The 16,594-nt window shown below is 47.1% G+C and overlaps 1 protein-coding gene across 1 annotated transcript in view; it reads left to right on the top strand.

The window, feature by feature from the left end:
- The first annotated feature begins 1,903 nt into the window (after nt 1-1,903).
- unc5ca (unc-5 netrin receptor Ca) overlaps nt 1,904-16,594 on the top strand; it is a 112,688-nt gene continuing 97,997 nt past the window's right edge. The window contains exon 1 of the mRNA XM_057032273.1: nt 1,904-2,290. Within this exon, the coding sequence (XP_056888253.1) occupies nt 2,173-2,290 (118 nt within the window). The 5' untranslated portion in view covers nt 1,904-2,172. The remainder of the gene's footprint in view (nt 2,291-16,594) is intronic.

The following is a 16,594-nucleotide window of genomic DNA, read 5'->3' on the forward strand; positions in this document are numbered from 1 at the left end:
TCTGGAGCACAAAAAAAGGAGACTAAAAATCCATGTCTCGAAGGAAATTAAATGAAGGGTTTTGGAGTAACTAAGTCAAAGTCCTGAAATAACTCGGATCGGGACGACGCGGCACGTCCTTAAACTGAGGGTTCCTGCCCAAAATGCTTCTAGTGTGGCTAAAAATAAAAGCAAACTATTCAATTTTAATGCATGAAAACAAGTGAGAGTCAAAGCTGGTTCTGGAAGAATTCAGACTTCTGCATTTTCATTGATTTCTGTCAGATAAACACCAGAAAGGCCTTAAACAAACGCCAAGACTTCCGATGTAAAGACAGAAAATGCAAATCTAATATAGTAACAACCTGCATTTCTAACGAAGCTTCATCAGTGGTCATCATCATCAGCGGTTCTGAGCACGAGAGGCGCTGTGTTCATGTGGCAGGAAGGTTTTTACATGAGCATTGAGCATTAGCATGTTCCTCCATCGTGCTTCCACGTTAGCTTAAAACGAGAGATTGAGTATAAACTTCATTACTTGTAATTGAGGGTGTCGACTGGAATCCTTCACCACTCCAGACTGGGAACGCTCGCGGGCGCCGTTGTACAATCATCCAGTTGAACAGCCCTGCAGCCACCGTCTGCTCCTTTTGAAAACGGAGGCGGCTGAGCACAGGTGCTCCATTCTAACGGTTTGCATTCCCAACCAGCTTCCTACCAGTTCAAACTAGTTCCAGTAGAAATGGCTGCATGCTGCGGCAACGGCCATCCATTCGGTTCGGGCCAAACTCTCGACCTCGTCTGCACAGAGAGTTGCGCAACTCAACTTCCTGGAAATCCCATGTTGCTTTGATGCACTTCCGCGTGGAACGCTGAGAATCCCATTGAATGCTGTTAGTCCGTATTCAAGTGTGTCCCTTGTGTAACTTATTGCTTCCCCCTCCCAATAAAGTGGCAGAATAAAAAGGCTTTTACGGCTCCCTGTGGGCAGCAGCTACTTCCACTGGTAGCTGCTGAACTGCGGCGCTGCCGCGGTGACAAATGGTGCCGAGCACATATTTCACCACATATTTCCGTTACAATGCCTGATCCAGCCCGTGGTGCTCGGATGAGTGTGTGGCAACACTTTGGAGAGTTATGTTCGGTGTGTGTGTGTGTTTCCAGATTACTTCACGGTGGATCTTTTTGCTGAACGCTTCAAGGTGACGCTGAGGTTACACAACGGCGGTGCACAATGACACGGCTGTAAATGTGTTTACGTGCCAGTGCGGCGGCGTAAATCTGGAAATGGGGGCTTGTGGGATGGCACTGGTGCTTAAAGGGGATCTCTCCACCAACAGCTGTTTTTGTTGGTTCGTTGTTGTTTTAATCTTCCTAAAATGATTATTTTGTGATTGTGTTGGCAGAAAATAAAAATAAAAAACTTTCTTTACAATGCACTTTGGTGAATGTATCCAACTGTCTGGTGTATGACGTCACCGGGCTGCGCACAGATTAATAAAGCGTTCAGAAAAAAGCAACAGGATTTACGTCCAGGTTTGGGGGATATACGAGCTCGTTTTAGTGTGAGAAACTGGATGAAGATGTGGACGCTTGCAGCCGTCAGGGGGCAGACATCAGTAGGGTCGCGCGCAAACGCCACTGAAAGTAAATGAAATCCCACGTGATTCGAGTCTTCAACTATCATAAGTTTTATTTTGTCTTAAATACGCTTTTAAGGAAGTAAACCGATGCAGACATTTAGGGCTCTGGAGGAGAATTGCTGTCTTGTAAAAAAAAAAAATCAAAGCTGCTAATTTTATTTGAAAATCTGCAGTTTCAGACGGGAGAGAGGCTGAGCGCAGCGGAGACGCTGAGCAGGAGTGCGTGCGCTGTAGCCAGAGGGCGGTGGCATTTCTCTCTCTGCGTAAAGAGTGGAGCAGGAGGAGAGCGCGCACGGAGAGAGCGGCAGAGCTCAGCGGCCACGGCAGAGAAGCGACCCCGCGCTCGTTCCCACCGCTCCAGCCTGCGGACCTCAGACAGCGGAGGCGACACACACACACACACACACACCTTTGTGCGTTTGTGATTTTTTTTTAAAACAACTGACCAACAGACCCTGTGCTGGACGAGTGGGGAGGTTGTTCCCGTTTCCCCCACCCTCCGCTGTGGACCCGAGGAGTTTGCGTGTGTTTATGCGTGTCACTTGTCGTAATGGGTGAAAGTGGACAGAGGAGTGGAATAGGACGCGGATTTTGCTGCTCGGCGAGGATGTGCGCCGCGCCGGGGATCCTGCTCCTCCTGGTTCTCCTGCACCGAGGAGTCGCCCAAGGTACGCCGCGTCTTCCTCCGTCTTTAACGCACCTGAATTGCCTCAAAGCTGATTCCTTCCCCGCCGCTGCCGTGCGGGCACGGCTGCGCGTCCCCCGTAGTTGTTGTAGGCTACTTTTTTGGATGTGTTGCGCAGTTTCATTTGAATTGACGTGATGTGTCTTGTCCAAGTCAACGCGGCGCCTCTCCTGGTCCGAGGGTGATGCTCAAGCGGGCAAGAACCAAAGACCTCCTGCCAAAGTTACTCCGGGAGGAATGAAATCAAACGTGCACTCAATTGAGAATAATCTCTGCTGCTGCTCAGGCCACCGATTTAAACTCCGGAGAAGCGTCAGGATCACTGATCCGGAGCCGAATGTTCAAAAAACAACTCTGAGGTTGCCGCTAATTAAGGGGGGGGGGCTGTGGACAGTAGATCCCGATGAGTCTCTTCGCGTCTCACGGTTCAATACGGCAAAATGATCCCCAGTCGTGCGCGCTCACTGACGCGTAAAAACGCTCCACAAATCTCCCAAGAAAACGCGGAGAAAGGTGCAGCAGCGGGAACCATCATGTCCTCTGACGGTCCCCGATCATGGAGCCGATCATCGCCAGAGTTGCTCTCGCCATATATGAGTGCGCGGATGTATAAATAGCTATAACGTCCCGACGACCAGGGGTTTGTGTTGGCATCATTAAGATTCCCCAGAGAAACATACCGGGAATGTTTAAGTGATATTTCTGAAGGGTGACGCAAGGCGGCTGCAGCTGGTGGATGTTGCAGGTCACAGACTGAATGTAGACAATAATAAGAAGAATATTGATATTAATAAGGGCGATAGTCACAATTGCTGCCAGTAGTTATTTTAATTCCACAAAAGGCCCCCAACATCCATCCCACCCCGTCTTAGTTCTTTGTGGTGTCTTTTGGGGCCCAGGTTCTCCTCAGTAAAAGTTACACTCTGTTATCAGGACCCAGTTCTGCACCTCACAGAACCTCCGCCAGCCCCCCCCCCAGCCCACCATTTGGGTTTTCCATTCTGCCTTTTCTCTGGGGAACAACGCCCACTGATATTCATTATGACTCTTCTGATTGGTTTACTGTTAAATCAATACATCGCAATTTAGTGGGCTGATTTGAAAAAAGCTTTCACCCACCCCAGAAAAATAGCACCTCGCCGCCCATAAACAGCCCAATTTGACTGTGGAGAAACACGAGAATTTAAAAAAAAGAACTGAATTGTTTTTTTCTTTGGGCGGATCGAAACCCTGCCGAGCTTGTGTTTTTTCCACTCTTGTCGTATTTCAGCCCATAAAAGACCTGACTGATGTCTCCGAAGACTCTGTTTTTCCACTGAGCGGGGCAAAAACACACAGAACACATTGACTTGAGTGCAGCCGAGTGGGCTTCTTTGTGTTTGTAGATCTCACTGACTCGGTGCTGGAATCAATCAGAGGGTCTCTGGAAAACCTTTGGTTCTTTGTGCTTTTCAAAGAAATCCTAAAAAAATAAACCTTCAGGATGAAGCTAATATTCTTCTCAACAGCTTGTCCGTAGCGGAGTTATTAGATGGGAGTCATTGGATCAGTGAGAGCAGAGTGTGAGTGGAGATCCTCGTGGTGTCCGAGAGGCCCCCCCCCTCCAGCCTCTCCGCCTGTTAAAAAGCCATTAGCCCTCTCACTTTTAATCTGGACTGAATGGACGTCACGATCACTCCACAGCGCCTCCGAATTCCTCTCGTTACGATGACTAAGCAGCGGCGCGTCCGATTCAGCTGTTTCTGTGGGGGGGGGGGGGCTCCTAATGTGTGAACACCTCAGCGGCCTCAGCTTCTGTGGTGCTGCTACGGTTTCAAATGCAGTTTCAAATTCAGTCGATTCTGGGAGAGAATTCTTCTACTTCTTCTTCTTATTATTATTATCTGGTGTTACTGAATGCAGGGGAGGTGAAAACCAGAATATGTGGCGAGGGAAACTTGTGGAAGTTTTGTGAGAAGCCATTGCTGCTCAGTTGGGAATCCATCAACTTGGCAGTTCATAGATGGATGTTCTCAAATAGTGTGTGATTGTGTGTGTGTGTGTGTGTGTGTGTGTGTACCGGAACGTCTATATGTGGGAGACTTGTCAACTTGGCATTATATGTTTGTTTCAGCACTAGTTTCCCTCTTCCGTGTGTGTGTGTGTGTGTTGTGTGTGTGTGTGTGTGTGTGTGTGTGTGTGTGTGTGTGTGTGTGTGTGTGCTGTGTGTGTGTGTGTGTCGTCTCAGCTTTATGGTTTTGCCAGCACTCCCATGCTGTCTCCCATTATGCTCTGATCCAGTCTCCTGGTGCACTGCAGCCGTCCAGGGTTCAGTGTGTGTAGGGGGACAGCAGGGGGGATTATTGGAATGGAGCAGCCAAACGTGATTTGCAGTGCCAGTTCAAGCCAGGATTTATGTGTTAAAATGCTGCTGTTTATTTTTATTTTTCTTCAAATTTGGCATCCGGGCCGGCGATTGGAGGCAGGAACAAGAGAAAGTGGGTGAGGGAACGGATGAATGGATGAGCAGCGAGATCTCTGTGGGTGGTTTGTACCAGCTTTGATCACTCCACGAGGACTTGACAAGCTGACTGACTGCCCCCCCCCCCCCCACACACACACACACAATGCAACGTTGTCTGATCAAAGCAACATCTTTGTGTGTGCATTCACATCAGTGTGTAGAAGGACGACTGCGTCTGAGGCTGTTTGTCAGGAGAGCTTCCTGCACCGATGCACCCTCACCCTGAGCCTCCTGCTCTTATTTTCTTCTTCCCTCAGACCTGTCACCTTTTCACACACCTTTCCTCCATCTATCCTTCACTCCCTCAGTAGTCGCGGATGCTGGATGAATGGGTCAATCTCAGCGTTGCATGTTCGGGTTTGGGTCACGCAGCTGTGAACGTGGACGGTTTGTCTTTTTTTTTGTAGAAACTTTGGTCTGGAGGACAAACGTGCGGCGCTGCTTGCACCATTTTTCTATCTCTCCCTCTGCAGGGAGGAATGTCTCCTTCAGTGCACGTGTGTGCACGCGTGCATGTGTGTGTTTGCTCCGGGAGAGGCATTCTCGAGCTGAAGAGGGCGAAAACCCCCCCCCCAAAAAGGCTAAATGTTCTGAAACTGATTCCCAGCGTCTCCTACTGCTAGGTCTAATTCCTTCTAGAGTTTCATGTAAAGATGTGGAATTATGAATTTTTCATGGCCTGTGAAACTCAAGGCCTCATTTGGGGCTCTTGTTTCCAGGCTTTTTGTTGTAGCTAGATGCATTTGTGGGCGGGTGTCGTAAGAACGGTTGTTGGCCTCCATGTCCTGGAGCTCCCCGCTGGTTCCAGGGAGCTCCAGGATGTGGAGTGGGGCTTGCACAACAGAAAATGACGAACATATTTGAGTGGTTTTAATCACAGTTTTTGATTTATTCCTATTTTCTTTCTCTCTGTTCCCGTTCTTTTCTTAGTCTGCTGCCTATGACGTTCTTTAAATCTTTAAATTTACGCTGTTTAATTGAAGCATGGCTCAAACAAGCAATGTTAAGTATCCTTATGGGCCCGGAGCCTCTGGCTGGAGGGAAGAGAGCTTTTTAGGGCGTGTTTGGTAACGGAAATATAGCACGCAACCCTGGAGACATGTTGGTAAATGGCGCTCACATCTCCACATGGAACACTTTTCTCTCAGGCTTCACAGCTACAGTACTCAGGACTGATCAGCTCCACCTTTTTCATGCTCTATACATTGTTTTTACTTCCTGCTCTGTAGCCTTGGATGCTTCAGGGTCACCAGGACCCATGTTGAGCACGTTGCATCCAGTGAGGCCAAACTCTATTTGTGTAAAGAAAAGAACTTCTACCGCTTGTGCCTGATCCTCCGTCTCTCCTCTGTCTCTGGTGCTGAGTTTGGATTCATGCCAGAACACCAATCTGTTGTCTCTCTTGCTTCACGTCTTGGGGTGCGCGTGCTGGTGACGGGCTGCATGTGTAGCTTTTATAGTATCAATGGAAAACCCTTGAAAGCGTGTCGCACCGCTGAAAAGGCAACACGTTACGACGTAGGCGCGTTTTGTTCCTCAAGTGCAGACGCACGGCCAGCAGATGGGTCCTGTGCACGCCGGCTGAGTGGCGTGTTTTTGTGTTGGAGCGAGAGCATCTTATTTGTGTCACCATGAATGTGTAATTAAGCTGCTATTGAGGAAAAAAGACTTTGCAGCGCCGCAGGGGGTCCGCAAGGCTGCGACTCTGATCCCCTTCTGTTTCAAAACTGGCGCTGCCCCTGTGAAGAGAGGGATGAAGAGGCCGGATAAAGAACAGACCGACAAGGACACAAAGTCTAGGAGAGCCTGATAGATGTAGGCAGAGAATGAGGGAAGAAGGAGGAGGAATTAAAAGGTGCTCTGCCTCTTTTTCTCAGTTCTACGTGGAGAATTTGACATTCATGCTCTTTTTTTGATAAGAAACAAAGCTTCACTCCAAAGGCTTATTCAACTCCTGGTAGAGTGTGGAGAAAAGGATGGGGGGGTGGGGTGAGGGGGGGGGGTTGGGGGGGTAGGTGGAAGAGCAGGAGGTGTTTGGAGGCTGCCAGAAGGATTAGCCTTTCGCTCCTTCATATCTCTCAGCGCTACGTTTTCTTTTGCTTTTCTGTAACGTCCCCTTGTCCTTTCCCCACCCCTTCTGTTTTAGAACTACTTTTCCTTCAGACTCCCATGTGACCCCCCCCCCCCCCCACCCCCAACTCTCTCTCTCTCTCTCTGCCAAAACGCTCCGGTGATCCCTCTGAGAGCATATGTAAAAATTTGAAACCATAATTACTATAATCACCACTGTAACTTTTAACCTCCTAGGCTTACGTCTGCATTTTATGTTACACACACACACACACACACGATTCTGCTTGTTGTGTGTGCCGTAGGATGCCATAAAAAGGGGATTTAGCGTGCATTGCTAAGAGGTTTCTGGTTGCGTGTTCCTCTGAACGTGGACGTGTCATTTGCTTCTCTGTAGGCTTTGGAAACAGAAGCGGCACACATGCATGGCAGTTAAAAACAGACAAACGGCAGGAACACCACGGTACCGTTAGCTGTAAAACACCCACCTCCTTGTTGCTCATACTAGCAAACGTGTGTGTAAGCACTTTGGGTTATGCGAAGACGTACTTTAACATGGCCAGATGAATACGGCCGTGCTTTGCTGAAAAGGCACATTCGTGTGTGTCGTGCAGATGAAATATCGCGTTGCTATTTTCAGAAATATCCGCACAGGCTCCTCCCTGTTTTTGAGTCTCCCTCAAGGAGCTCAGGTAGGAACCAAAGGAGAGAGTAATGACTCTTCTTTGTTAAAAAAATTACTCCCTGAAATCTTTTGTTCTGGGAAAAAAAAGAGCGAACAGGTGAATAGGCCGGGGATCGGTACAGCTCTAAGCAGCACGTGTTCAACGAGTGGGAGGGAGAAAATGTAGTGACTTATAAGGACGCAGCGTGCAGAGCGAGATATGAAAAAAGGAGTGTGGAGGCAGTAATTAATCACTCTGCTCAGAGAGGGGGAGACGATTTGGTGAAACACGACTAAAGAACTCTTCCAGAATTAAAAGTGTGGACCTATGGTGAAACTTTTTGAACATTTAAGGGTATTAATGACACTTTTGGTCAGGTTTGGTGCCTGAGGTCAGAACAGAAATTACCCCCCAGCCTGTGAGAGGAGGCGTGTTGGGAAGAGCTTAATCATCCGATAATGAGAACAAAAGCCGTGAAGAGCGGACAGGAAGGCCAGCTGTTCCTCAAGTCTGGAAACAGAAGCGTGAGACATTTGTATGTGTGTGACAGAGGTGCACTTGTCTCATGTGTCACCCCTGCACAGCCTGGCTCTCCTCTGCCCTGGGATGGAGCCGCGTCTGCAGAGAGATGATGCGCTGCTTCAGCTAATGAGCCAACAAACGTGCACAGCTTTAAAGTCGAGCATCAAACTATATTTAGTTTTGTATCGAGAGTTTGACAGTCTTAATTGCCTGCTTGTGTTAGCAGAACTCTGGAGGCGTCATCATTTCATCTCTTTATTAATGAATGAAGCCAGAAAAAAGGCACTCAAATTGATTTGTCATATTTAAGGGAAGACAATTACACAAATTGTCTATAAACCTGAGGGTTCATGTCCAACTGGCCATCTGGACAGGCATTAATAATGAAAAAAATAGTAGTGAAAATGATTTCTTTACTCACGGTTAAGCAGATTATGATCTTGCTTCTCATCAGTTGATATGTCGGCGTATTAAAAGCTTTTGTTCTGCAGCTCCTGTTGCTCACAATCTCTAATTCGGCTGCTCTCCCAGATCATCAGATGCGACTTTTGGAGCGTCGGCACTGCCTGATAAATTGAATTTAAAATGACGCCGAGGTCGGAGGATTTAAGTTGTTGTTGAGCGATTGAGAGACCGAAGAGGTTCTTCTTCAACGCCGTCCCGCCAGCGGCTGGGACGACCTCCGGTTTTACTGCTTGTGCTTGATGGCGGATCAACAAAGGTGCCGCCAAAGTGCACAAGCATGCTTGCGTTTGTTTATAGCGCATTCCGGCTCTGCTTTGTTTTCATCGATTCTCTCCCACGCGGAGCGTGCACATACATGTGCACACTATCGTGTAAGCAGAGCAGCACGAGCGCCGCGGCTCTCCAGGCTGCGCGTCTCGCAACGCTTTATTGATGTTTATTAGGGAAAAAAAGGACAGAAACATTGGATTGACCCCAAAATGTCTTCCCTTCCTCTCCTCCGCCTGCGGTGCTGTGTGTTTCAGTCCCGGAGGAATTCTGCCGCGCTTGTTATTAAATTGAAGTTCGGCGTTCGGAGGTCAAATAACGGCGATACTGTTTTTCACGTGGGGCTGCGCCGGGGTGCCTGTTTCTCGCTAATGGCAACATTTTCAGTTGAGAGTGCAGATGATGATGATTTGACTGTTCTGCGATTGTTTAATGTGGCGGGAAATGAAGTGATCCGTTATTCAGCCGTCATTTATTGACCGGGAACACTCGTCTATGGGTCTTAAATCAGTGGATCCATTACAACTGCGTTTTCTCTGACGGTTCAGTTCTGCTGGGGTTAAATCCGTCCGCGGAAGCGTCCTTATAAATAACATTGATTGAAGTAAAGCGCGGGACTCATCACAGAGTCTGAAGTGTTGAAGCATCGGCTCGTCGTTCCTGTTTGGAGAGACACGACGTTCGTTTTTCCCTCTTTGATCCAACGTGATGAAATCCATTTGCAATTTTGCATGAAGGCAGAATTCTTGCAGCCCACACATGTAAACATTAGCAAACATCCTGAGTTCATGCAGAGATTTCCAGCTAATCTGCAGTCCTGCTTCGAAGGGAGAGACGCAGCTTTGACTCAGGAGAGTGCCGGCATATCCGTGGTTGTGTAATATGTATGATTTAATTCACCATACATGGCTTTAACCATTCAGCGTGGCGATATCTATGTAGTTGTTTGTTTATTTATTTATTCAGCCAACAATGTCCAGTGTCTCTAGGAGGCACAGCTGGTCCAGGTTTTTCTCAGCACAGACTGGCTCACGGTGCAGCGACATGTGGCGAAATATGCCCGCCAACACTGGAAAACACCCACTACACGCACACACGCACGCACGCACGCACGCACGCACGCACGCACACACACACACACACACCACACACCACACACAGAGTTTAGTTTGTCAGTCAACTCGACTGCATCTGTAGGAGCTGGTGTGTACTTGGCTAGTTCAGCTTCATTAAGTCATTTTTTTTGGACCACGCAGAGCAGGAAACTCAGAAAAGGAACATTTCACATCACAAAAATCAGAGGAAAAGTCTTCTCAGAGATGGTTGCAGCTCTGCTTCTGCTATAGACCATGATAGATACATAGAACGATGGTGCCTGCAGCTTTTTCCAGGTTGCCCAGTGGAGAGTTTAAACTATTTCAAATGCGATTTTACCCAGATTTATTTTTCTTGCAAAAACGAGTTTTAATGACTCCCAACGTAGTCAAAGTTTTGGGGCGCTCCAGCCACGGAGGAGACTCGCATTAATACTTTCGTATTTTACTACTTTAATACTTATCTTTAGCAAAAGAGAAACATTTTCAGGTAGATTTTCACACTGGCCCTTGAAACTTCTGATTTTTGCCCATTTCTGAGCATGAGCGGCCGTCACATGACCGTCCGTGTCTGCAGACACGCCACACACGTGTGTAGAACCATGTTGATGAATGTTCTCAGTCAACCAGGGCTTAGGCCAAGAGTTCACACACACGTGCCGCTACATCATCTGCACCCAGCGGTAGTTTTGTGGCCTACTTGTTGAATCTGTGTAAACGGCGGGGAGCACCTGTGAGTTTCACTGTCCTCTTGACCACATCATCTACGCGGGGTCACTTTCTCTTGGGTTGCATCACCGCATCAAAAGGAGCATGAAATGAGTTTGTACCCGGACTCTCCTTCTGTTTTTACGCTGTTGTTCCCTCTCCCTTCTTTCTCTCCTCCAGGGAAAAAAGTGGGGGATTTGAAACTTTGTACAAAGGACACAGGGAGGAAAACTTTGCTGAAACATTTGAAGTGTTTTCCCCCTCCTCTGTTCTGAGAAATGTCATCACACCCAAGAAACACTTTCAAAAGAAGCACAAAGTAGCTGACTGAAGCCAGACAATGCCCACGGCTCCTTCCAGCTCCTCCAAATCCTGGTATTGTTGCCGTGGTTATTTGTGCAGCCTCTTCCTCTGTGCCCCTCCAGAGTTCATATTTATCTCCGCTCCATGCTGAGGTCTTGTCAGAAAATGAGGGCAAGGCAGCTGCCATTTTAGTCCCAGGTCCACACTTTAAAAAAAAAAAAGGAAATTCTAGTTTGAAAATGGTGGAAGCTCTCATGACAAACGTGTGTTTTGTGTTCAGAGTTGTAGAGAGCCGGCCGCAGGAGGCAGCTACAGCGTGTTGCAGGAGGCGAGGGAAAAGAGCAGCCCTTGTACTTCCACAGTATTTTGTTTCACACAGAACTGTTGTGGACTTTTCTTTATGTTGTTTTTTGCCTGGTTTCTCCTTTTGGCAGAAGGTAACGCTTCAGACAGACTGGTGCCATCAGTTACTGCAGGATCAACATCTACTTATCCTGAATTTGATTTTCTAGACAAGACGATCATTCATTTATACATAGCAGCTGTAAATCCAGAACCGATGCCGAAAAACTGAAACTGGAAGAGGTTTTGTATTCAGGAAACCTTAAAAAGAGGTGTTATTGATAACGTTTCCATTACTTTAATTATTTGTAGAACCTGCAGCTCATCCAATACTTGGTGGCCCCTTTGGAAGTTCATGCACCTTCCACAATCTAATGCTAGTAGATATAATTCTTTGAATAGAAGCTGGATGGGCAAGTTAATGAGTAGAGAAGCAGTGTGGTGGTGAAAAGACTAAAGTTAACGCTAAAGATGCTATTCCAGGTAAGGGCTCCCCTGCTTTGTGTCCAATCAATACTCCAAACAAGACCCTTTAATCTACGGAAACAAGACAGATTGTATTCTGGTTTTGAAGCTCTGCACCCAATTTGTTAGTGAGAAATCGATGACGACAGATTTACGGTTGGTGAATATCAAATATGTAGGACCGATTAAAGCGCACGGAGACACCAGCGCACACATTCCGACGTCTCCAAAGTCTGCTTAAGTGGACGTTTAATCAAGGACCTTTTTCATGTTGCTGCACCATTGAGTTGTTGTCTGTTCCTTCTACACACACACACACACACACACACACACACACACAGAAAGAATGTTGGGTGGCAGCGAATTGATTCTCAGTTTTGTTCTGGTGCTATTGGTTAAACAAGACAGTAATAATGGAGCAATGTTGTTTAGTCTGTGTATTGAACTGTGACTGGCCATCATTGATTACTGTCTCACACCTTTGGAGAGTGTGTGTGTGTGGGTGTGTGTAGGGGTGTGAGAGAGTGTGAAAGTACAAATTCAGGCCTGTTCTCTGTATTCTTGCTGGCTAAGGTGAAGAATGAACCACTAAAAGTGAGAAAAGAGATTGTTGAGGCTGCCCTATTTATGCATTTGATTGACAACAGGGAAAAAACAAACCTCGGAGACACAACCTATATTTCTAATCCATTTTTGCACAAGCACACGTTTGTGTTGTTTTCACTGTGGCAGCATTTAAAAAACTCTGCAGAAAGAAAGAATATTTTGAAGGTCGCTGGAACAATTTTAGCCATCTTCTTCAGGGTCATCAAATTAGCCCAAACCAAGCTATACATGCTATACCCAGCTATATATAATATGTAAATTAGCTATACTGGGACAGAAAGGTCCTTTTATTCCATCATACATCAGTTTGTAGGAGGTCAGACAGGCAGGTTGGAGGTGTTTGTTCATGTCTTTCGCTGCTGTGTCATAAATGTCGTGGCGTGTTGAGGAGGAAGGGCTGCTAAGGCTGTATGAGGAGCCTAAGAGGTCCTGCAGGCTGTAGAATTTATTCAACTCTTGGCGTTTCAACTCATCACAAGCTTTTTGATATGACAGAATGTTGTGCCTTCTACATCCGTCTGTCTCCGAGGCTCCACAAGCAGCCATGCATAATTCATGAGGGTTTAATATTGAAATTGGTCATTTGTTTCATTGCCAGAGGAGAATTACAGAATGTTGTGGCCCCCAATTATGAATCATGAAGATGTTTCCCTGTGACACAGAAAGAATCAAATACAAGTTATGTTTTTATTTTAATGAACAGACCCTCTTTGTCTTCTCCGCGAGGTGCTTGGTCAGCATTTTCTGGTCCAACTTGTTTGTCTCCTGCCCTTTTAGACACGCTCGCCCAGATGTGTGCAGATGCACAGTCAAACACAAGCTCCTTGCTTTCAATTAGGATGAACATTTAATAATTATTTTCATATATTTGAAACAAGAAGTAGCAATAATGGGAATGTGGTTTGCAACTTTGCGTGTGATCCAAACAAACTGCAGGCTTTTGCTGCGTTTGATGCCTTGAAGCTGCATTTTTGTTGATCTTCGGCTGCTTTAAATGCGACTCCACTCTTCTCCCTTCTCACTCACTCCTTCCATGTTCTCTCATTTTGTTCTTTATTTCCACCGTTTCAGCATTTTCTCTCCTCCAGCTGCGAAAGGCCAAAGGCTGTCCCCATGAGGGATGAGAGGTGTGCGCGAGTGTGTGTGTGTGTGTGTGTGTGTGAGGGGAGAGAGAGAGAGAGAGAATAGGTCCATGTGATGGTGAATATGCAGAAGTGTCTGAGAAAGATAGTGAGACTCTGTGTTTGTGTAAAAAAGAGATTATGTGTGTGTGTGTGTGTGTGTGTGTATTTGCATGTCTCTGTGTGCCGCTGCTTCACAGGCTCCCTAATTGGGACAAGGGTTCTGTCTGTGCTGCACACCAACCATTTTGATGTAAGTCCCACATGAACATCGCTGTAAATCTTGATAATGGTATTAAGCTTGTCAAGGGACTTTAGCCTGGAGTGTGTGCATGCATGCACAGAATCACACACACACGGATGTAGAGGACACCATGCTTACTAATGTCAGAAAGCTCCACAACTGTGCACAGCATACACACACACACACACACACGCATTCGGTGTCACCTACAGAAATGCAGATGTGTTAATTGGAAAAAAAGTACTGAAAATGTTAGCATATGTAGAACACGCCTGTGGTAAATCGTCCACAGTGGCGTGACGTCAGCCCCAGCGTCTCCCCGGGAGCCAGTTAGACCTGCTTTTTTCGTTAATTGTCACAGCAGTGGGTCACTTTTTTGCCGGCATAAGCAACAGTCGGAGCGGGGAAATTGCAGCGCGTCTTGATTGGTCTCAGCAGCTGGATCTCTTGTGAAAGTGCTGAAATTGTTGCTCCACTTCAGCACATTTTGGACGTATTGAGGCTGTTTGGAGGCTCAATCCCTTTTTTGAAGTCTTTGGCTGCCAACTGGGCTTTTGTACATTTTGTTAGACAGTTGGTCCATAATAAGTGTGATAGTGGTGAATACTGTGAGAGCAAAAACACGGTTGTGTTCAGGCCTAAAATGATGTCTGAAAGTAGCTGATACAAAAGAGATAAAATGATTCTGTTTGCATTCCATAATGTGTTTCCTGTTGTCAGACTTTTCCCAAACACCTATAGAAGAGTCGCTGCTTTACTGCTGTGTCAAATCTCTTCCCACAGAACACACTTTTGGTGGGGGTCAAAGGTCAGAAGACAAATCCTGCGATTCAGTTTAGTTGGGTTTTTAACGGCCACAATGAAAGGAAACATTAATGAGTCCAGTTGTGCGACTCCTTTCCTCTTTCTGTCCTATCTCCTCTTCCCTTCCTCCCTTACCCACCTGGCCATCAACATTTGTGAGCCTGGGTCTGTTCAAGGTTTCTTCCTGGGAAACGGCAGTGTTTCCCGCCACCGTTGCTTGCTGGGATCAGGTTCTGAGTGTCCGAGAAGCTCCGGGAGACGATCTCCAATGTAACAGACGCTATATAAATAACGATGAATTGAATTTAATAGAAGAGTGGACGTTGGGTTGGCATTACGTCATCATTGTGTTGGGCCTCATCATGTGTGGAACCAGACCTAAAGCCACCACGTGGACCATTCTGCATCAGCGGGGCGTCCTCTTCAGCACCCGAGCTGTGTGAAAGGGAACGTGAGTAACGGGGTCTGGGATACTCAATGCTAAGATATCGGGGGGCAGATCCCTGCAGCTGTTCTCGCTGGCTCCCCCTCGCTTCACGTCTCCATCTCCGAGCAGATGGAAAATATTATGATGCTGATGATGAGTGAGAGGGGAAAGAAGGAAACGCACAGACGACGGCGGGATGAGTGAGGAGACACGCCGACAGCCCAGGGAGACGAACGGCGAGAGAGCCGAGCGGCGAGAGAGCCGAGCGGCCATCCCCTCCTCCGTTTGCTCTGTTGGAGCTGCTCGGTATTTCACGCCGCTGTCAAACAAAGTCTCAGCCGAATGTTTTTATGCAGATTTTATTTATTTTTTACATTTCCCAGCCTGACCCTCTTGGCCCTTGAACATAGATGTAAATGAGGTCATGGAAATCATCTGGTTGCAGTAAGGAGGGGAAAAAAAATCCCTGTATAAAAACAAATGCAGTTATTTAGATGTGGACTTGCAGGTTTGGGACGCTGAGCGGAGCGAATTTATGAGAAATACATCACTTGGACCCAAATGTGTTTCAACCACTTGGATTAAGAGACGTTTTTTTTTAATGGAATCACTGGCGGGTCATTTATTTCGGCATTTGCGCGCCATAGAAGGCGATATGATGTACGGAGGATTAATCAGCGATTAGCGACACGTTGGCGGGTACGAGGGAACGCAAACCGAAGAAGAAACAGGCGTCTGCTGTCGTAATTAACAGCAGCACAATTCATCAGCCCCTCTAATCATCATCGACGGGCCGCCGACCACGTGGCATTAGTGGGATCGAGACGCGCCCAATAACCCATCTGTGGTTTATTGAACCCTTTTTTTTCTTCGTAATTTATGGTTTAACAGAGTAGCTGGGAAATGAGGGGGGCACTTCAAGAGATTTTTGGTTACAATCTCAGCTCCTCAGTCAGTCAGTAGGTCACATTTATTCTGACCCATTAGCTAACTGGTACTCCTGCGGTCTCCCCTAGCAACCCCCCCCCCCTTCTCTCTGCCTCTCTTCCTTCCCTCAACACACACCTCATGGCCCGATGATGTGTCCTACCGCTGTCTGAGGCATTTGTGTCTTCCCCCCCCCCCCGCTGACGGGGTATTCCGTGGGCCATGGCGACAGGGCCTGGGGCTCATCCAGGCATCCCAGGGTACATTTCCCTGCGTTTCCGAATGTGGATCAGTGTTAGCGGATAAATCAGCAGGGATCCTCCCCGCGCCCCCCAACTGTGCTAATCAGAGCCGCCAGAGGTATGTATGAATTTTCCTGCGAGAGGCTGAAAAAAAAAAAGTTAGAGAAGAACTAAGAAAAAGAGCACACACTCGTCAAGGAGTGGGCCATGGAAATAAAGTGAAAAATAAAGCGAAAGGAAACAAAAGAGGCGCCGCGAAACGTGAAGAAGGTTGCACTTCACAGGAGAGGGCGCCGCGCCGTGACCGTGCACTGTGCTAAATTTCCAACCATTCGTATTATTTATTCAGCAAACAGTCAGTTCCTGTCAGAACAGTGAGTAGAACCACGATTTCATGCTATTATTGTTACACTCGACAGCTGAATCCAAAAAGAAGAGGGAGAATGGGCAGAAAAAATTGACACTTTAAGAAGCCAAATCCCCTAAAATAAATTCTGGTCGCAGTGTGAGTG

Source organism: Takifugu flavidus, chromosome 5, assembly GCF_003711565.1.
Source record: "Takifugu flavidus isolate HTHZ2018 chromosome 5, ASM371156v2, whole genome shotgun sequence".
NCBI lineage: Eukaryota > Metazoa > Chordata > Actinopteri > Tetraodontiformes > Tetraodontidae > Takifugu > Takifugu flavidus.